The sequence below is a fragment of the Alexandromys fortis genome, unplaced genomic scaffold (genome assembly GCF_014885135.2).
Source record: "Alexandromys fortis isolate MF-2015 unplaced genomic scaffold, M_Fortis_MF-2015_v1.1 scaffold_47, whole genome shotgun sequence".
Classification (NCBI taxonomy): domain Eukaryota; kingdom Metazoa; phylum Chordata; class Mammalia; order Rodentia; family Cricetidae; genus Alexandromys; species Alexandromys fortis.
Window position 1 is genome coordinate 9153826 of NW_026067957.1, and position 21906 is coordinate 9175731.

A 21906-nucleotide genomic window follows, 5' to 3' on the forward strand; every position below is an offset into this window, starting at 1 on the left:
ACTAAGAATTTTAGTATTTCTTTCATCCACATTCTAGATAATGTTGCTCTTATTGAAAGACTACGCTCCATGAGAGCTAAACTTTACCATCAACTAAAAAAAACTACTGAGCGTCTGTCTAGCCAGGTGGAGTTGGTCACTCTGGTAATCTTGGCACTTGGGAGGCTAGGGCAGAATACTGTTTCCAACTCAAGGCCAACCTGGGCTATAGAGTGAGTCCCAGGACAGCACAGGAAACAATGTAAACTGTCTCATTTTAAAGAAAACAAAATAATAAAGACGTTGAACTTCTATGATCTAACTCTTTATCCCATTTCCTACTTCACTTTTATTTCAGAGGTAGGAAAAAGATTCTGTAATACGATATTTACATGCAAATGGGAGGCGGTGGCGGGGAGGAGGCAGAAATCTTTAATAAATAAATAAACAATTTTTACATGCTGGTGTGAAAATATGATCAAATGTATACATTCATTATGAAGTGGCCCCCAGCATACATGGTAAAGATGCACACGGTTTGAGAGGATAAAGATACAGTATGTCTCCAAAGATGGATTATGAATCTATTCAGGTTTCAAAACTATTTCTTGGGCAACTACTGTATACTAGACAACAGAACTTACGTCCTGAGGAAGGAAGACACAATTAAATACACAAGAGGTACAATAAGTTTCAGATCATAAAAACAAATACAAAAAGAGCAGAGGACATGGCATGGGGCTGGTGGTGGCTAATCTGCACAGGGTAAGCAGGCACAACTTCTTGGGGAAGTCATAGTTGGACAGAGATGTGGACAAAATCAATCAGCTACTCATGCAAAGAAAATAGATTGTTACAGATAGGGATTCCAGAGGGGAAGGGGTCCAGCCCAGTTGGGACTTGAGAAAGACAGTGATGAGGAAAGGCTGGGACATGAGGAAGGCAAGGGCAGGCACAGCCTTCAGGCCAGAAGAAAATGATGCCATATGCTAACCTTCCCAGTGCTTAGAGCTAATCTCACACCCAGTAGCCTTATTTTGAAGTTAGTCACTGTACTGAGATATTAGGCCTACACCTAAGATACTTTTCTCTGTTTTCAAGCTATGATGAATATTAAAAATAAAATATGAAGAGCAAAAAGCATAACAGGACACAGGTGCTATAAAGGGGGAAGGTGTTCCTTCACCTAGGGAGAGAAGAGGATGCTATAGAGGGAGAGGGGAAGGGAGAGATAAATGACACTAAGGATGCTGGGAAAAGCCATGAGGAACCATTATTATTATGCATGTGTGTGCTGGAGTTACAGTATGCAGGACAAAAATATTCCCCACAAGAGCCATGGACTAAAAAGACCCAGTGTCAGGTGTGGGTTAGCTTCTTTGAGTCACTGGTCGGGGTGTCCAAGACACTCTCAAAACAACATAGGCTACTGTGCCACTGCCTTCATTGCCTCCCAGAACTTTAAGGTGCTGGGGACACCACCTGGAAGCCCCTGCCCGAGGATTTGCTCCTGTGGTACTGGAGGGTGCCATGAGAACTGGCAAAGGAGAACGGCAATCAGCAGTCCTACCCAGATGAACAACATGAACAACAATGACTGGTCCGGCGGCAGGATATCCTCAATGCTGTAGTAGTGGCTCTGTTAACTTGGGGCTGACCAACAGCTGTCCAACCGGATGTAAGGCCCATTCAGCAGAAGGAAATTCATCCCTGACACTGCAAACCTAGCCAACTACTCAAGGCTGAAGAGGTCGCTGACCCTAGAGAAAACCTACAGTCAGTTCCCAATTTGTAACTGTATTCTAAATATAAAAATCCTGACACCCAAAGTAAATGTAGCTCTTCCCACAGAAGCTCCTCTCTGCAGCACACAGAGGTGCTTACAACGATCCACCACTGGTCAAAATGAAGCATGAGAGACCAAAGGTGTCCATCTGGTACACCAAAAACACAAACTCTACGTCTAGCCTCAGAGGACATCACACTGAGTGAGGGGACCGATGCAAGAGCCAGTTAGATCAAGGGATGCAAGACAGTGTCTTCCAGAGAGGGCAGAAGTCGAATCCCTGAGATCTCAGCAGTATGGTGGGTCAAGACAGCTCCGCACAATGTCAAAGGCAGCTGACATGCCAAGGTGGGTGGGGGAATTCCAAAGCTGGCCATTCCCAGCTCTAGATAAAGAGCTATAGTCTCCAATCGCTGCAGAGAGAGGGAAAACCAGTTTTCTCCAAGAACAAGGCTTCTACTAGGTTATCTAATATCTAGTAGTAAGTCCTAACACATGTACATACAAGCAATACTAAATGGATCCAGTAGGCTGTGTGTGTATGTAAACATGTTATAAATGCATTACTGTGCACAGAAAGTGTATATGTGTAACAACAATATTTATAGCAGAGTAATGAATTTGAGAGGGAATTAGGAGAAATATGGGAGGAGCTGGAGGAGTAAAAATGATTTAAGTACAGTACTCACGCATACAATTCTCAAAAATCTAAAATATTTAATATTATTTTTAAAAAGTATCTGTTTCTGTGAGTATCTAGAACAAGGATCCACCTATCCAGGGTTCTCTACGCCATAAGTCCTTCAAGAAAGGACTTCTCCATCTAAAACAGGAAAGGGTAATGCAGGGAATTACTAAGAGCATCTCTGGTTGGTCTGCTTTGAGCAGCGGCAAACACACATCTGAAAATGTAAGACACCACTTTCAATCAAAACATCAGCCATTATGTTGTTTGTTTGTTTTGTTTTTGTTCCCGAGACAGGGTTTCTCTGTAGCTTTAGAGGCTGTCCTGGAACTAGCTCTTGTAGACCAGGCTGGCCTCGAACTTACAGAGATCAGCCTGCCTCTGCCTCCCGAGTACTGGGATTAAAGGCGTGCACCACCACTGCCGCCCAGTTTATGTTGTTAAATTTAGAAGCAATCCCTAAAGTAGTAGAAATGTTTCTGTTCCGGAAAGTAGCAAAATCCAAAGAGACTGCAATAAAGCAAAGATACAAGAGCAATAAACTTGAATGAGACAAAAGTGGTATAATAATAAGGGGCAAAATTGCTTTCTACAAATACAAAATATGAAGAAAATCATTGTACACATCATAAAAGTACTTAAAATATTATTTTAGCAATTAGAATATATTAATAACACAGGAGAATAAGTCTTAGTTCACACTGTACTCATTGTGTTTATGGAAAGGTATATATAGTTTTGCTTTCTGTATTTTAAAAAATCAGTCTGAAAACTCGGACAGGTTCTAAGAATAACCAGTTGTTTGAGTACAAGATAGATGCAACATAGTCTTTTATTATTAGACATGAGGATATCATGACAGTAGTATGTATTCAAGCCCTAAACCCCTAAAATATGCAAAAATACATTGTGAAAAGCAAGCTGTCATTACACTTACAGGAAACAGTGGTGGTGGCTTCAACACGACATCAGGCAACTTATCCCCTCTGTTGAAGCCAACAGCCTCAATATTAAAGGTAAAGGCAGCTCGTCCTCTTCCTTTATTACCAGCCATCAGAACCGATTACAGCAGACGTGTGGGCAAACAAAAGGGTGGACAAACCCTGAAAGACAGGGTTAAACGGTAAGATTTACTGAATTACACATCAAAGAAAAGAAGCACTTTAAAGCAGACAGGATTTCTCTGTAGCTTTTGGAACCTTTCCTGAAACCAGATCTTGTAGACCAGGCTGGCCTCGAACTCACAGAGATCTGCCTGCCTCTGCCTCCCAAGTGCTGGGATCAAAGGCGTGCGCCACCACTGCCAGCCTCAAAGAACTTTTTAACTGGGTGCAAGAGTCTATGCAGAAGAGGAGGCAGTGAAATGAATAGAAAATTAGAAATTAGAAGAGGCCACGGGGATGGATGACTCCAAAGAAAAACTGTCTTTCACGTGCAATAGGACTCATGCAAATATGAACTCAAAGACTATACCAGATCAGACTAGATCGGGTTCCATCAGGAGAGAGGGACATAGACACAAGACAACAAAGAAATCAAGAAGATACAGCCCCCAACCCTAACCAAGAAGCCACCGACAAAATACATTTGATACATGCTTGCAAAAGAAAAATTAGTTTTATCCAGTGGAGTCTCACTGGATACATTAACCACCTTTCTGGGTAGGCCCCATGCCCAGGAGTAGCTAGACAACACAAAATGAGCTCAAACCTTTAAGTTTTTTTTCTTTTTAGAATTTTTGTTTCATATTGATTTGTGAAGTTTTGTTTGGTCTTCTGCTTGTATATTTGGTGTCTGTTTTTGTGAAGGATTTTGTGTTTCTTGTTTTTTGCTTTTATTTATTTATTTTTTAAAGAAAGAGAGCAAGCGGGAGAGAACCAGAGTGGTAGTGGTGCAGCCTTTAATCCCACCACTTGGGAGACAGAGTCTGGCAGATAGACCTCTGTGAGTTCCAGGCCCACCTAGTCTACAGAGTTCCAAGACAGCCGGCGCTAAGTCGTGAAACCCTGTCTTGAAATAGAGATAAAGAAAGGGCATGGAGTTGGTGTGTGGAGAGGATCTAGTAGGAGCTGGAGGAAGGAAAAGTGTCATTACAATATATTGTACGAGAAAGAATTCTTTTAAATAGATTTATTTATTTACTATGTATACAACAATCTGCCTTGATGTATGCCCAGACACATGTATGCTAGAGGCGGGTGCCAGATCTCAGTACAGATGGTTGTGAGCCACCATGTGGTTGCTGGGAATTGAACTCAGGACCTCTGGAAGAGCAGCCAGTGCTCTTAACCTCTGAGCCATCTCTCCAGCCTGAGAAAGAATTTTATTAAAAAGAAATGTGTATAGGAGCAAGTGAGTAAGATGGGGGAACTGTTCACATGTTCATCACTGTGTAGAGAGGAAGACTAAACTTCACTCAAGTCCACAGGACAGGGCTGGCCCTGGGTCTTCTTTGGGATGGTGGAAATACTCAGTTAACTGTAAGGTTCCCTCCATCTCTCTACAGTTTGATAACAGGACAGACAAAGAGACGGTAAAGAAGGAGGAGAAGATGGAGGGGAAGTATGTGTGTGGGAGGGGTTCATTCTCCCAGGCAGACATGTGCGCAGGGGGAGGCTGACATCACCATCACGCTGGACATCTGACTTAGTTGCTTCTCTACCTTATCTGAGACAAGATTTCTCACAGAACCTGCAGCTTGAGACTGGCTGGTCTGTAAGCCCCATTCCCAGGCACTGAGGTTACGACATGTACCACTAGTATGCAAAAACTGATTCCTAAACTGTGGCTTGTGGCCCTTTATTGGGTTGTGGAACTGTGTGTGTCTAAAAATCTTGGCAATAGTAAAAGTTTCGGAATGATCAACAACCAAAAATTTACTAAAAAAAATATACTCTGTAATTCACCTGGTGTTACTTCAGCCTCGGCACTGAAGGAAACACCCCCACACACACACGTGGCATCGTGCAGGCCCTCCCGTCACACAGACTTGGAGCTACTGTGTGCTGTTTATAGAAACATAATAGAAGCAAAGACCTTCAATATTTTACAAAGACTTCCACTGTTTTCTAGCCATTCTTCAGCAAGTATAAAAAACCACAAAATTTGACTTTAAAAACGGTGATTTGAATTGCTGACTCGAGCGTCATAAAAACTTGCTTACTGGTTCTAGGCTTGGGACTATGACAGAATTTCCAATAATTCCAGAAAAGACTCCCAGACATTTCTGCCAGTTTGTTTTCCTTGTGTGAAACCACTTTTCCAGCACTAATGATCATAAAATGGAGTGACAGAGAAACTCTGAAAATCTCGGGAGATGCTTTATGTCCCACAATAGCAAACTCTCAGCAGGATTTAGTTCTTCTCACAGCCATGTCCAGCTGAGTAGTAGTCATATTTGCTTTCGTACTGAATGGTAAAAATATGTGCATGCCAAGTGTTTCAAAATGAATTTATGATTACCGTAAGTGTGTAATATGTATACGTATGTTTGCATACCTATATACCCGGGGTTTCATGAATTTAAGATTACCAGTAGGTGTGTAATATGTATACATATGCTTATATACCTGGGGTTGTATGAATTTATGATTAGTAGTATGTAATATGTATACATATGTTTGCATATCTGTATACCTGGGGTTGTATGAATTCATGGTTATCAGTAAGTGTGTAATATGTATACATATGTTCACATACTTACATACCTGGGGTTGCATAAAATTTCTCAGGTAAACAGGAGTCAATGAGTGGCAGAAGTTTAAGGAGCCCTGCTCTAAAGCGTGAGAACTGGGTTGGCTCTCTATGTGGGATTCCACGGTGAACTGCGGTGAGAATGAAAACGCGCACTCCTGCCACGCCCACGGCTGGTGCAATGTGCCCGGGAGAGTGGTCTGACCTCTTAACCACAGAGCACTGGAGGAACTTTCACTTCTGCCTGCCTAACAGTCACCTTTCTCACGATCACGTGGCCAACACTGTTCCGCACAGATGCTCTTCCAAACCAGGTCTCCTGTCGGGATGCCAAGACTACAAATGCTAGTCCTCTTGGCTTTGTGACATTAACGATAAGGGAAGGCCTCCAGAAATAAACACGGTGCTAGCTACTTCTTCGTATTGTCTGAGTATAATATAATAGCCTGGCTAAACTTCTTTTATCGTAGGGCCAACATAAAAAGAATCCAACCCCGGCAGTCACTGTCTAATGACCTGGGGAGCCGAGATACCTGGAGCAGTAATTTCTCAATAGTGCAGCCTCATTCAGGTAAGCGCTGAAAATGCAAACTGTAGGTCCTACTGCAAAGAAAAAGCAAGGAGGAAGGAGAGAGGAGAGGAATGAGAGGGAGTGGTCACAGCTCTAGGGGCTGGCTTCCGTGTGCGGCTTAAATTTGTATCTTAAGACGGCCTCAAGGTAGTTCTGATGCGTGTCAAAGGTTGTGAATCACGGAAACCCTCGATCAAGATTACTTGGTGTGAAGATTAGGCAAGAGTGGTCTGAAAATCTGACCAGATGACTACAACACAGAGGATATGTTGAGGACACTGGGAGGATGCTCCAGGGGATACCTGCTCAGCAGTTCAGTTAAAACACAGCTGCGCCTGTCCACCACCTCTGAGGACTGAAGTTATATTAATTACACTCAGTGACTTTAGTTCTCAAGCAGCAATAATGTAACGACTGTGACCTGCCACACATCTGGATCACAGGATGCCACAGACCAACCTGTTAATTCATTTACAGGAAATAAGCAGAATCAAATAACTGCAGCTTCTTAAAGGCTCTGCAGCTGTCAGAGTTAATGATTTCATATGTCTATGGCTGTAGTTACATGCAGAAAAATCAAATCAGTGGGGAAATAATGTTCCCTCTCTTTTGTGAATTGCTCAAGCAGTCTTGGACTTACTATAATGGCTGAAGCCGAGAACATTTTCAGAAACAATTTTACATTGCATGTTTTCGAAATTGATCATTATACATATGTTCTTTACTACTTGATATTTGCCTATGTCAGTGCCTGAACATTAAGAAATGATTATATAAGCCTGCTTCCGTCATTGCAGAGTTCAATTCCTTCCCACGAGTCTATGCACATATACACAGGTAGGACAGGCAGCTTCGTTGACTCCCGTGTACCTACCGACCATCCCGTCTCAGGAGCTACCAATATGTGACTAATCACTTCCTCATGCTCTCCCAGTCCTGTGACGTGGGTTATTTAAACAGAATTGTAGCACGCACCAATCATAGCCTCCTAGGCATACACCCAAAGGACGACCAGAGAGATACCTGTACATCCATGCCTATTCCACGTCTATTCACAGTAGCAAGAACATGGAACAAGACCAAATGTCCATCAACAGTCTAGCTGTCCATCCACAATGAACGTAATGAAAATGCAGTCCATATGCACAACCATAAAGAAAAATAAATTATAAAATTTGAGGGAAATGTATATTACTGGAATGTATATTACTTATATTACTTGAGGTAGCCCAGGATGGAAAAGACCAAAACTGTTTATAGTCTCATGTGTAGATCCTGGCTTCTGATTTTCTGTTTATGTGTATTTGTGAGGCAGTAAGTAGTCAGAGGTCAGAAAACTGCAAAGAGGCCCACGAGGAAGAAGAAAGGAAGCCTTGAGGGAGAGGTTGGGACAGAAGAACACACGTGGAACAGTGGAAGGGGGAGAAGAGGCAGTGGAGAGTCTGGGGGCGGGGAGCATACAAAACTCAGTGTGTATGAAAATACTATCAGGAAAGGCACTAATTTATGAACTAATTAAAAATTTTAAACCCACATACTATTACATGCAGAACTGTCACGGTTCCTTACTCTTTATGTAATCAGCATCCAAACCTCCTCACCCACTACCCGAGTGGCTTTACAATTCTGTTCACACGGCATCAGAACGATGTGTCTCTTACATCTCCTTCCAGTGGTAAAGCTTTTCGTGTTCTGTTTTCCTTGCTACTTACTTCTGGAGAAGACTAGGTTGCTGTTCTGTAAAGCACTTGTTACCAGAACATGAAGGTACAAGCAAATGTTTGCGTTCTGATGCAGCTCGTCTTGAGCGGGGCCTAAGGACTTTCTACCACACGTTCCCAGAGACGCCACTGCAGATGAGCGCAACTCAAAATTAGCAACAGCTTCCCATATTCTGGGTGTGAAAAATCCCATACCTAAGTAGTTTAATGCATCACTCTGAGCACTGTTTCCAATGAGCAGGTAAATTAGAGGCTCACTCAGATTTTGGACTGACTTTTGTTGCGAGCACATTTAAGAAATACTGTTTTTCTCATTATATCATAGCAATACACATTTAATTGCTCTCCTGGTGGCAGTCAGGAGAGTTAGTTACTATTGGTCTGTCTTGCTTAGTAGAGGACGCATATCACTTTCACCAAATCGTCTAGATCTACTATTCCATTATAGATTACAAAATGCTGCTATGCAATTTTTTAGAGGGCTGTCGACTTGAATGATACTTTTTTTTTTTATCATTTTTCCATTTTTGCTGATTGAAATTTTTCTCATACACCAGTTACCTTAAAATCAAAGTCCGTTCATGAAATTCATCTTAACACTGAAGTTCATTCCATCTGTCTGCTGTAGAAGAGGGGTAATCCATCCAAACGGTCTCATTGCAGTTGCTGAGTCACTCAAACATGCTGAGTCTACGAAAAGCTGGTATTTCAAGTAAGGCAACCGCTGAGTATGAGGTTCACAGTTTTACTCTACGGAACAGCTGGAGGGGCCCAACAGGCATGGCCAGTCGAGAATCTGTCGCTAATTAAAGATTAAGAACGAGTCTAGGCAATGTTCACCAAGCCCGCCCGATCACAAGAATTAACTGGGAGACATAAAACAGGCTACTGGGGAACAACTGGTTCTCAGCCTAATAAACCAGTATTTTTTGAGTTGGGCTCTGGAAACAGTTTGGAATATTCACTCCAAGAGAGCATCTCAGCTAACACAGTTTAATGGAATACGCTTTGCAGACTCGACCCTCCTGTCTTTATCATGTTGTTATTGTGCAATAATCATAACACTAAACGGAACCTGTGGAAATTCAGTCCTTGCTCTTGAGACACCTTCCTTACTAGACATACTGGCCATTACTAGACATCCTACGCGCCGTTCTCTTCGGTTTGGCGATCCGCACATGGCACAGGTCCTGCACACTTCCCCTGTAGCCAGGGGAAGCTCACAAGTGAGGTCTAGGCATCAGTCACTGAAATCCTTTACTTGGTTTATCCGATACATTGATCTTATTTTTTTTCCACCTGTCAGACATTTTAAGGGGAAAGTATGTTGTTCTGATGCCGGGGACTGAACTCAGGCTTCTCACACATGGCAATCATCCACTAAACTTAAGCCCTGGCCTTTTAATTTTTGTTAATTTACAGACATAATTTTTGAGGCAGACTGGACTTGAGCATTTTCTACATCCTGGCAGGTCTTGATTTTCTAATATTCCTGCTTCAGCTTCCAAACTTCTTGAATGAAGAGTTTTTGTTTCTCTATTTCCCCGGTATCCAAATCTGTTTAGAATGGCCCAATTTAACTCAGTAAACACCTCAGCTGGCATGAACATTCTGGAAAGGCACTGAGCAGAGAGCACTAAAGCTTCAGTCACCAAGTTCTTCCTTCAAAACATCCCTTCATTTAAAATATTCTGGCATCTATATTTCCTATAAGTGATCTCTCTCTCTTTCTATGTCTCCAGGGTCTCATTCACTTTGCAGCCCTGGCTAACCTAAGAATCACAGTAGATTAAATCTCCCATTTTATAGAAGAGTTCAAAGGTTATTTAATAGTCTCAATCAATTCATACCAAAGCAGGAGTAGTTCTCGGGAAATCCTTTCAATGTCCGATCTATATTTTATTTTTGGAAGCATGTGTCTAAACTAATTGATAATCATTTTAATCCCAGAGATGGAGAATCAATGAGGGAAATTAGTAACTGCCCAAAGTTCTGAATTTTCAGATTTCATTTTACAAGTGTGTATGTGTACGTGATTGTACATGCCTGTGGAGGTCAGATCGAAAGTCTACCCTAATTAACTCTAAATACAATCTTCTGGAAGAGTGTAAACTAATCTCTGCAGTTTGTCCTAGTGTAGCGAGCTGCGTGGAGCCACATCTGATAATCAGCTCCTAATATTGGCTAAGACCTGACACCTATTATGGCTGGGGCCTGATCATGCAATGATTGTCAGTTGCTTGCATATGCATGGACCTATGGGCAGTGTCCACCTGGCAATCCGGGGTTGGCGGCCTGTGCCTTTTTAAGGGCTGGGAGAGGTTTGCCCAGGGAGAGAGGGGAAGAGAAAGAGAAAGAGAGAGGGATACAATTGTTTAAAAAAATAGGTCCTGAATAAACTGCTAGCAGGAAGAGCTCCAGGTGTCGCGTCATCCTTGCGGAACGAGGCTGAACGTGACATCCTAGGTCCAAACTGTCATGAATTATGATTGTGACTTAAACATACTGTCATCGGGCTGGAGAGATGGCTCAGTGGTTAAGAGCACTGGCTGCTCTTCTAGAGGTCCTGAGTTCAATTCCCAGCAACTATATGATGGCTCACAATTATCTGTAATGAAGTCTGGTGCCCTCTTCTGGCCTGCAGGAATACACGCAGGCAGAACACTACTCATAATAAATAAATAGTTTAAAAAAAAAAGTACTGTCCTCATGTTGTACACGGGCTTACACATTTAGCTAGATGAATAAATGTCCAAGGGCAGGCAACAGAAACCAAGCCACAGTAACTTTGAAGGACTCGCAACTTGCTCTAGTCAAGAGCCTGACTCATTTCCACCCTGGCTGTTCCTCTGCTCCCCTAGCAGAAGACTCCTAGCTCTGCGCTGTTCTTGTCCTTTAACTTCTGCATTAGCTCGGGCCTTCAGCATCTCCCATCTGACCCTCCAACATAGACTGCTGAAGTTCAGGTTCTGATTTTCAGTCCGCTTTCTAGTCATTTTAGGAGAAGGCAGATCTTTACAATCCTGATGTGCCACCCTTTTCTTTCAACAGAGCTTAGGACACTTCTGCCTCTCAACAAGTAACTGTTGGTTCTTGTGTGTCTCCCCAGGGAGGGTCTTCCATCAGCTACTGGAGTCTTCATTGAGAGCCCTATGTGTCAAGTCCTTCTCTGTGTTGGAAATACAGAGGGAATAAATAACACCCCTGCTCTAATGGCGTTCAGCCAAGTGGAGGAAACAGGCAAGATATAGCTTAGCCAGACCATCAAGAGACTGGTAGGTGGTACGGAATAAAAGCAAGAAACAGGCCAGAAAGGCCAGTTGAAGAAGTCCTGCCTCATTCGGTAATACCAGTGTGTAAATCTAACAAAGATGAGAAGCAAAGTCATACTGAAAAGTAGAAAAAGAGAGCCGTTGTGGACTGCAGCCTGGCATAAGCCAAATAATTATGGGCGAATTATTGCTGAGCTCATGGCCAAGTAATGATATTGTACTATTTTACCTAGTGGCTTCCGTCTGCAGGGGAGCATCAAGTACAGGAGGAACTGTGCCTCTCTGCTGACAACGTCTTCTTTAAGGCTGCTGAAGTCATTCAACAGTCCCTCCTCGTAGCATCCGATTTCTGCGTCCATGTTACCTTATATTACAAGTATTTGTATACCAATATTAGCTTCCTCTTTTTGAGACAGGGTTTCTCAGTAGCTGTGGAGCCAGTCCTGGAATACACTCTGTAGACCAGGCTGGCCTTGAACTCACAGAGATCTGCCCGCCTCACCTGAGTGCTGGGATTAAAGGCGAGCACCACCACCGCCCAGCACTTCCTCAGATTCATAAGAACTCAAATCAGACTTTTTATGAAATACAGCTTTCTCTTCATCACGCATCATTTAGTGCTAAGAATGGTTCCAATTGCATAACTGAATAACTTCTACTTAGATGAGATTAGCAAAATACTCAAAGGGGCAGCAACCTGCTCGCATTCCCACCCTGCTACATTCCCAGGAGTGTAGGAAGAACACACCCTCCCTCCAGGAAAGTGTATTAGGAGATGCCACAGTAAGCATTTTCCTAATTATCCTTTATAATGCTGTCCCGTGGGTCTGTACTTTTTGAAGGTTCGTCAACTTCTCAAGGGAATTTCTGAACCCTAAATAAATGTAGCTAGCAGGGCTTGGGGGGGGGGAGCACAAGGACTTCATGTTAAAAGTGGGGGCGATTTCAGTGGCCGGCAAGGCCACTCCCAGTCATTATCCACTTTTCCTGTCACCTCAAAGTGCTCCACCCTTCATTAGCTATGTTTTGCTATCTCTGTTCTCTTCAAAGATTAAAGAACCGCGCAAAAGCTGACGGGGGATTTAGAGCTGTTTAAAGAAGATTCCCTTCAACAACCCCTTGGCCCATTATCAAGGGTACCAACAGTTAAGAAAACAGAAGCGGAGTGGTATGCCCTTAGCAGCAATCTGCCGACAAACCAGTGCCAAACCGGAGGATCACTTGATTTGCTAAATTCTTCGGTAGTATCCTCAAGAGCATAAACTCTTCTGCTTCACTGAGAACACCCCCAAGAGGAGACTAGAGATCTGGCTACCAAGACGTTAAAGGGTTTGGAAGGCAGCAGTATGCTTTGGAGAGGTAAGGCTCCCCTCCCAAGTCACTCCAGAGGTTTGCTGAATTTGGGCTCGGGATGCCGGTCCACCACGTTCTCCACGTGCCCTCATCAACTCCCTTCTATCTCTTCACCTCCAGCCCAATCCCGGACTGCTTCCTATTACCTGCTCACTTAGTCTCGAGGCTTGGGCACGCTGTGCAGCCGAGGTGGCGGGGATGCGGGCGGGCGGGTCAGTCAAGGACCACGGATTCCACTTCTCCAGCAGGACGCACGGTCCTGCACACGCGGCCCTAGCGCTCTGCGAGCCCACTAGGAGCCCCGCCCACTCCCGGTGAGGCCACACCCCCGGCTCGGAGCTTTTTAGCCCTTGGCAGGCGCCGTAGTCAGCCTCCAACTGGCTCAGCCTCGCTCTGAGCCCGGGCGGCGAGTGAGCTGCGCCCACTGCCGGTGTGGGGGCGGTCCTGGCTCTTCCCACGCATCACCCCCAGCCTCTGCAGTAGAACCCGCGAGCAGGCCCGGGATGCCCCGTGTCTCCGCCCCGCTGCAGCGGCCTGCGTTACTGCCTTGGTTACTGCGTTACTGCGGCAGCTTGGGCTGCAGCCTTTGCGCCCTGCGCACTGGACGATCGGGGGACAGCGTCGACGCGTCCTATCCGCGCTCCCTTCCGCATCCCCGCCCCTCACTCGCGCCTCCTCCGGGGCTGAGAGTGGTACGCGGCTCACTGCGGCAGCGCCGGGTCCGGGACTGCCCGTGGGAGGCACACCCACCTCTCCCGGCCGCACCCCTGCTCAGCAGCATGTCCGCGCTCGAGTGGTACGCCCACAAGTCTCTGGGCGATGGCATCTTCTGGATTCAAGAACGCTTCTACGAGTCAGGCAACCGCGCCAACATCTGGCTGGTGCGCGGCTCGGAGCAGGACGTGGTGATCGACACGGGCCTGGGGCTACGCAGCCTCCCGGAGTACCTCTACTCCTCCGGCCTCTTGCAGGACAGCGGGGCTAAGGAGGATGCTGGGCGCCGGCCGCTGCTGGCCGTGGCCACCCACGTGCACTTCGATCACTCCGGCGGTCTCTACCAGTTCGACCAGGTGGCCGTGCACCGCGCCGAAGCCGAGGCCCTGGCTCGCGGGGACAACTTTGAGACCGTGACCTGGCTATCTGACAGCGAGGTGGTGCGGGCCCCCAGCCCTGGCTGGAGGGCCAGGCAGTTCCGAGTGCAAGCAGTGCAACCCACCCTCATTCTGCAGGATGGTAATGGGCCCCCGCGGGAGCGCGCTGTCGCCGAGGGAGGGGTTTGGGGGAGCGTGTGCAGCGTGTTGCAGACCTCCGTGGCCACCTTGGCACTGTTGGGGTATAGTGCGGGAACAGTGTGTCTCACCCTTTGCTGCGTGAAAGCGCTCTGCAACTGTGTAGCAGTCTCTCTAAAAGCTGGCGTCATACCCAGTCCATTCCCTATGTCCGCTACAGTAGTAACACCGCAGAGACTTGTGACTGGGGTTTTCCTTTCCCAAACACGGGTCGAACCTTTCCAGCTTTTGTAGCGGGCAGGCTTTTAAGGAATGGCACCTTGAGAAGAGTGTTACGCTCTGTGCTTTGAGAACGGCAGCTTCATTGGCGTGCTCACCAAGGACTGACTGCGGTCCCACCTGTAGGCTTAAAAAGCTAGAGAGCTGTGGTTATGTCCTCCATCCTTACCCTTCAGGTGGGGTTGTTTCCGAATTATTGCCCCACAGGAAGAAAGAAAGGCTCGACAGCATGAACATAGGAAAGTAGAATTATGACAAATATCTGGTCTGCATGAGAGCAAGGCCTAGGGAAGATCAATAAGGGAGTTGTTTCCGGTGGATCAAGCGTGTGTGCTAATGCAGGCTTCATTCTCTAGTGCTGTGAAATTGATAGGCCAGAGCAAAACAGAGTGGGCCCGAACCCCTTCTCTGCACGTAGGAACCGCATAATTGTACTAATTAGTGGCAACAGCAATACGGGCTGTATATAATTTCTTATTTTCTTTTTTCTTTTTCAATTTTATCCACATAACACGTGTGAAGTGACGCCAGAGACCCCTAATTAAATGTCTCACCTAGAGTCCACTGAGCAAAATCATGATCAAAGCTGGGTCCTGAACCAAGACAGAACACAGGAAAGCAAACAATACACATAAATCCAATGCATGAGATACATTATGATAATTGTGAGTAGATGATGGATGTCTCTGTCAGTGCTAATCATTTTAATCGCCTACACACTCCTCTGGAATAAAAACAAACCCAGTTGCATTCTAATGGTGCTTACTAAGTACTAAATATTATGTAAATAATAAAATATTTTACAGAAATGCATTTATCCCACGGGTAAAATATATAAAACTAAAAAGCATGAAATTCTATTCCCTTACACCCAACTAACAGGTCCCTTCATTAAAATTTTAAGTCTAAAGATTTCTTTTTTAAAAACTGCTTTGGAGGGAAGTCTACTTAAGACAGTTTGAGATTTAAAATATACATCTACTTTAGATAATTTTTTTTTTTTTTTTTTTTTTTTTTGGTTTTTCGAGACAGGGTTTCTCTGTAGCTTTGGAGCCTGTCCTGGAACTAGCTCTTGTAGACCAGGCTGGCCTCAAGCTCACAGAAATCCACCTGCCTCAGCCTCCCGAGTGCTGGGATTAAAGGCGTGCACCACCACCGCCCAGTTTAGATAATTTTTATTACCATATTTCTTCTTAAAAATTGATGTTTTCTTTGGTAAAATTTCCAAGTACTTGATGGATAGTCAAAGTGAATTTTGGCACCCAGCCTAAAAAAATATTTTCTTTAGCCAAGTGTGGCAGCGCATAACCCCAGCACTTGAGAAACGAGGCAGAACAGCCTGTTCTACATAGTGAATTCAGAAAGAACTGTCAGTGGCGCAAGCCTGTAATCTCAGCACTGAGGAGGCTGGGACAGGAGGTGAGGAGTTCAAATCCACCAAAACTTAAAAAAATACCCTCTTTTTACACAGAGAAACTGTCTTGAAAAACCAAAAAGAAAAAATACATTAATATTAAAACATATTAAATTATTTAAAAGAAAAATATTTTGTTTACTTTTTATTATAGTGAGCAGTAGGAAATTGAGGGTAAAAGAGAGGTGGGGAGCCAGTGAGATGGCTTGGTGGGTAAAGACCCTTTCTGCCAGGCTGCCGACCTGAGTTTGATCCCTGGATCGCACATGGAAGGAGAGAACCTGCTCCAGCAGGCTGACGACCAGACACACAGCTTGACACATGAGCATGCCTGTGTGTGCGAGCCCCCTCACATACACGCGTGCACAGACACACAGACACACACACACACACGTTTGCAGTTTTCTCTCTAAGACTATTGAGGAGCGACTTGCACATCCCGTGTGTGACAAACTAGACTGCTCACACCCTGGGACTATAACTGTGGTGGTCTCCCAAATCCCAGTTGATGGTAAATGCTGACGTTTTTGGAGCTGGAAAAGCACTGTAAACTACTGGTGTGTGGTGCTTTGAGCCTTGTTTCAGGGCGACAGGACGGTGTTGTGGAAAGTTGCTTCTCATTAAGACATGGATGTCTTGCCCTCTCAAGTAGCATCTGATCTTTCATCTCAGGAATATCAATTTCCTGTCTTCTGAAGGATGTGGGCTGCTGACTGGGTATTAACACAGTCCAGATGTCTGGAAGGAGATGTAAGATAATTATATTAAAAATTCATATATATTTGCACATACACACATAGGGAGCTGTACCGGATCAGCTCTGGTTAGAACACAAGTGCACAAAATCACTTATATTTCATTAAGTGAATTGATGATTTGCTGTCGTGGAGAAGCATGAATCTGCTGTGTTTCTAACCTGAAAGCTGCCATCTAAGTGAAGGTCAGAGAGGAGAGCCATCTCATCCTGTGCATTAGCCTTGGCAGGAAGCAATTCTGTGCACTAGCAGAAGAGAGGAGTAGGAGATCTGAGATATAGCCCAGGCCTTTTAAACTAGAACATGTCACAGTCTACTTTTCACACTATTCCGGTGATTCAGATTCAGGTGATTTCTCCCTTTGTCCCTTTGTCCCTCTTATCCCTAACTAAACAGTTTGCTTAAAGATAAATTACCTCGGAGTAGTGATTTCAGGTAGACTTACGTCATTTATATAAATTAAAAACAAAAGCAGCATCTTCCAGAAACAGGGTGAACAGACCTGTAATTTGTTTCCTTCGAGGGACCTCCTGGAACTGTGGGTGTCTCTGTGTCCACCAAGGCCATCAGAATCTCCATCTGGGAGAGATAAGACAGTTAGTTCTGTTTAACGTAACTCAGTAACTGACATTGGTTCAAATTTCAGAGGTCTGAAGTAGTTTATTTTAGGCACATTTAAGTACAACATAGTTTGGTAAGCTTCCAGGTGATAATTCAGTTCCATGTGCACAACAAAGCTTAAGAAATGACCACATCAAAACTCTTATAAAGTAAAGTGACATTTTCCTTAAAGGTAGGCTCTGTGGGTTAACTGAGTAAACAGGTTCCAGAGAAACAAGCTCGTGATAAGGGCCTGGGGAGGAGAGTGTTGTAGATTGACTGAAACTAGCAAGATAAAGATGGGGGTTGGGGGGGATCCAGTGTGGCCTGACCCCACAGGTAACACAAAGGTCACCAGGCTATTAACCACAGCCGTTCAGGCCTTCTGGGTGGCAAACAGGTTATACATCCCTCTCAATGAAGGGACAACTGTTTAACGTTCCTGCGAGGACCTCCATGCCTCCTCCATGGAACTAGCAGTACCATCAAGAGACTGTGACTTGAAGTAAGAGCTACATTGGCCTAGGGTGGGAATTAGGTGTGACTGAGGGAACTGTTGTGTCTCAAGAGCCAGGTCCTGGGACCTTCGCAGGGATGACGGGAACACTAACACGGGTGAAATAGGTTATGAGCCTTTAAGAGGTTCTTAAAACATAGAGCCCTTCTAAAAAGGAATGCCTTCCTCCATTTGGTTAGTTTATTCTTCAGGGATAGGAAATATTGGTTTCTTAAATGGGGAGTACTCAGTACAGTTGAGCTCAGGGATTCAACATGGAGACAGGGAACGAGCGGGTGAGGGTACTCAGTGTACATTTTTCCTCAGTCAGAGGAGTGAGAGCTGAGCCTCCTATTCCCCCGTTAAAGGACTAGAATCTGGAACGTCTGGCTCTTTCGAAGACTGAAGGTGCCAGTTTGGAAACTATCTACCATCCCTACTGTCAAGCCTGCTTCCTGAGGCCCTAGCTAAGATTTTTGCTGGAGATCAGCTATGCTGATTAGAAACTGGGATTTTGACCCTGTTTTGCTAATCAAACTGGGATTTTTACCCAGTTGAAGGTAAATCCTGCTGGTATTGGTGTGTGGTACTTTAAGCCATTGAAAGTGTGTAAAGAAAGCTGGACCAAATACTGTGAGGGTGATAGGAAAGAAGCTTCTCACTAAGCAGAAGAAGTAGAGCACAGAAGCAATCCAGAGACATGCCGAAGAATCCGTAGTCTAAACTGTGCATTCAGAGAAACCCCACAGGGTGCCCAGGTCAGGGATAAAACATCCAAGGCAAGCACATAGTAAAAAAATCAGAACATGGACATCAAAGAAGGCCCAACAGGTTTCCAGAAGTGTACACAAGGGTCAGATAATGGAATCAGCTGGTTTACAGCAGATGTTTGCTCTTGAGTAGTAATCATTCCCATCTTAGAACTTTGCATCCATCCCACTGTCAGTGAAGTGCTCACAAAAGCATTTCCTACATCCTGTTACTTAGGAAACACACAGGGATATGCTCCTTACAAGGAAGAGATGAAGCCAACAGAGAGGAAGGCGCTGAATACAATAGTGTAAATCTAATGGAAAGGAAGTCAAAGCCTCAGGATACTGGCGTGGATGAAGAGTGGATGCACTGATGATCACTTAGGGGCACAGACGGACCACAGTTCTTTTGGATGGCTGTGTGCTGAGAAGATGAGAAATGCATGTGTGCCACAGTAGAGAATAAAAAGCTGAAGATGTAGAAATCAATCGGTAGTGTAAATTTTAAACCAATAGAAATATATGCATAAAATTACTGGAATATATCAAATTGGTAATTCGAGAAAGGCAGTACAGTTATTAGTTGAGACAACTATATTTTGTAGCACTAACTGTCAGAAGAAGGAGCTGAAGTTCCATCAAGTGGTCACCTTGGAGAGGTACACTGGCAGTGGAGAATAGGGCAGGGAAATGGCTCTTACATTTTAAAGTCCTAAACCTCTTATTTAACATATAGGTGTATATATATTTTTTTGTATTAAAACATGCAATTAGGAAAGAGTTGGGGGATGCTAAAATGGGAAAGGACATTGAGGCATCAAGAGATGGGGAAAGAGGGTGGAAGAAGAGCAGAGAGGGGTTGTCCAGGTGACTGGTTCTCATAAGAAGTTTCCATGAAACACCGTACCTGAGACTTTCGGCATGTGGGAAGCCTTCCTAAACCACGAGGCAGAGTGTGATGCTCGGCACCAAGGCCTTAGCCATGGATGGTGTCTGCTCTGCCCAGTGGTTGTCTTCCTCTTGTTAAGAGATTTTGGAGATGGCCTAGGTATTACTAGAGTAGACTCCATTCTTTCATTGGTTCTTCTGAGCATAAGACTTCCCTCCCATTGCTCCCTTCTGTACGTTTGTTAAGTGGTTTACATTTCAATTCAACTTGCCTTGGCTAGTTTTATGTCACCTTGACACAAGCTGGAGTCACCATAGGTTGGGGGGAACCTCAAGTGAGAAGGTGCCAAGGCCCTCTTCTGGTGTGCAGGCATACATGCAGGCAGAATATAATAAATAAATCTTTTAAAAAAATATTCTGTAAGGCAACAACTGTTATTATTCCCAGTTTGGAAGTGTACAAACTGGTTAGAAAACCTGTCCAAGTTGGAGCTAGGGAGACAGTTATAAGGGGTCTAATGCCTTTGCCCTAATTCTTCCCATTTCTTTTAATTTCTGTAAATTAATTTTATGATAAAAATACACAGAAATTGGTTTCATTGCGGCACTGAGGACTTTGCTCTTATTTGACGCCCATCACCCACAAACACACAGCGCCCACAATCACACACATACAGACTCTGCCCTCCCCATCTCCACAAATCATGTTAAAATTGTCATTGAGATTGTGGTGAATCTGCATTAAACATATAGCAGCCATGAACCACATGTGACTGACATAATACAAACTAAAACAAAAGAACAGATTAAAATTTTGGTTTTAATTGCACCTCATTTCAAGTAGTTCTGGGATTCAGGTCCCCCCTCTCCCCCCCCTCCCCCCCTTGGCTGTTTTCTCCACTGCAGAAGGCAGTGTTAATGTAACAGTGGGTGTTTGGTTTACCTCGGTTTCTTTCTTATGCCCCTCCCCCACAAGCTGGCCTCATGCATGGTAGGCAAATTCTACCACTGAGCTACATCCCAGCTCCCTCTTGTTTGTGCCTTTTTTGTTTTGTTTTCATTTTTGTATTTTGAGACAAGATCTCACTAACTTTTGCTGGCTGGCCTTAAACTAGGAAACTAGGCCAGCTTGGCAGTTGTGACATTCCTACCTCAGCCCTCTCCCTGGTGGCTGGGATCAAGCCCGTACCACTCACTGGGCCTGCCCGTGAGCATCTTTCTCTTCCCTGATGTTCTTTTGAATTTTTTAAAACAAGTTTTTGATAATTCTTTTTTTTTTTCTTTCGAGACAGGGTTTCTCTGTGTTGCTTTGGAGCCTGTCCTGGAACTAGCTCTTGTAGACCAGGCTGGTCTTGAACACACAGAGTTCCGCCTGTCTCTGCCTCCCGAGTACTGGGATTAAAGGCGTGCACCACCACTGCCCGGCTGATCATTCTTTATAGGATATAGAAATACAGTCTTTTTTTTTCTTTCTTTGTTTTGGTTTCTGTGTGGTGTGTGTGAGTGTGGTCACCTGATACCTTATAGCAGTATTTCTTGACTCCTTTGGGGGTTGAACGACCCTCTCACAGGGGTCGCATATCAGATCTTTACATTACAGTTCATAACAGCAGCAAAATTACAACTATGAAGTAGCAATGAAATGATTTTATGGTTGGGGTCAGCACAAGATGAGGAGCTGTACTGAAGGACTGCAGCACTGGGAAGCCTGAGTGAGAACCCCGCCTTCTAGCCTCCCCACCTTCTAGCATCTCACAGTTCCCTGGCTTTTCCTTCAGGCACAGTGTAGGAGGCAGGAGGTCCTTGTGCTCACAGATAGCATCAGGGGAACCAGGGCTGCTAAACACTCAGGGATACCACTTCAAAGAAAGGTGTAGAATTTGCTTTCTGCCGAGCGGGGAAGGGATGTTGCCTGGTGACCTTTACACTATCTGTGTGGCAGAGACCACAGCAGTCCTCCTCAGACCTTTATCTTGAGCTTGTTTGTCTCTATCTGTGGCCTTGTCCTCAGACCCTTGTCTTGATCCTGTTTCTTTAGTTAATCTATACAACCTGTCTTTGTGGAAAATGTTACTTGTACTTTACAGAGAGTTTTGACGTAGTCATGTCCTAAACTTTATTGTACACATGGGGATTGAGTTCATTAAAACCAGAAAAAAAATTCCAAATTGTGCTATGCTTAAATATGCCTAAAAACCTGAAATAAACTACTTGGACTCTCAAAGTTTGAACCAGAACTGGCTACTGAGTTGTACTGAACCCACCCACCTTCTTGTTTTGTTTTGTTTTGTTTTGTTTTGTTTTGTTTTGTTTTGTTTTGTTTTGTGTCACACTGGGTGGCTTTGGAGCCTGTCCTGAAACTCGCTTTGTAGACCTGGCAGGCCTCTAATTCACAGGCCTACCTCTGCCTCCCTGGAATTAAAGGCATGTGCC

The 21906-nt window shown here is 44.5% G+C and overlaps 2 protein-coding genes across 3 annotated transcripts in view; one reads left to right on the forward strand and one right to left on the reverse strand.

Annotated features, from left to right (window-relative positions):
• The window catches only part of Polr3g (RNA polymerase III subunit G), a 33787-nt gene extending 20416 nt beyond the window's left edge, over positions 1–13371 (reverse strand). The window contains exons 1-3 of one of the 2 annotated variants that reach the window (XM_050152421.1): positions 13207–13295; positions 8997–9135; positions 3388–3553 (exon numbers count right to left, since the gene is read on the reverse strand). In XM_050152421.1, coding sequence (XP_050008378.1) covers positions 3388–3504 — 117 coding nt within the window. In that variant the 5' untranslated portion in view covers positions 3505–3553; positions 8997–9135; positions 13207–13295. Of the gene's footprint in view, positions 1–3387; positions 3554–8996; positions 9136–13206 lie in introns of both variants that reach the window. The other variant, XM_050152420.1, reaches the window with a different exon arrangement.
• A 46-nt stretch (positions 13372–13417) lies between these two features.
• The window catches only part of Mblac2 (metallo-beta-lactamase domain containing 2), a 32682-nt gene continuing 24193 nt past the window's right edge, over positions 13418–21906 (forward strand). The window contains exon 1 of the mRNA XM_050152418.1: positions 13418–14293. Coding sequence (XP_050008375.1) covers positions 13564–14293 — 730 coding nt within the window. The 5' untranslated portion in view covers positions 13418–13563. The remainder of the gene's footprint in view (positions 14294–21906) is intronic.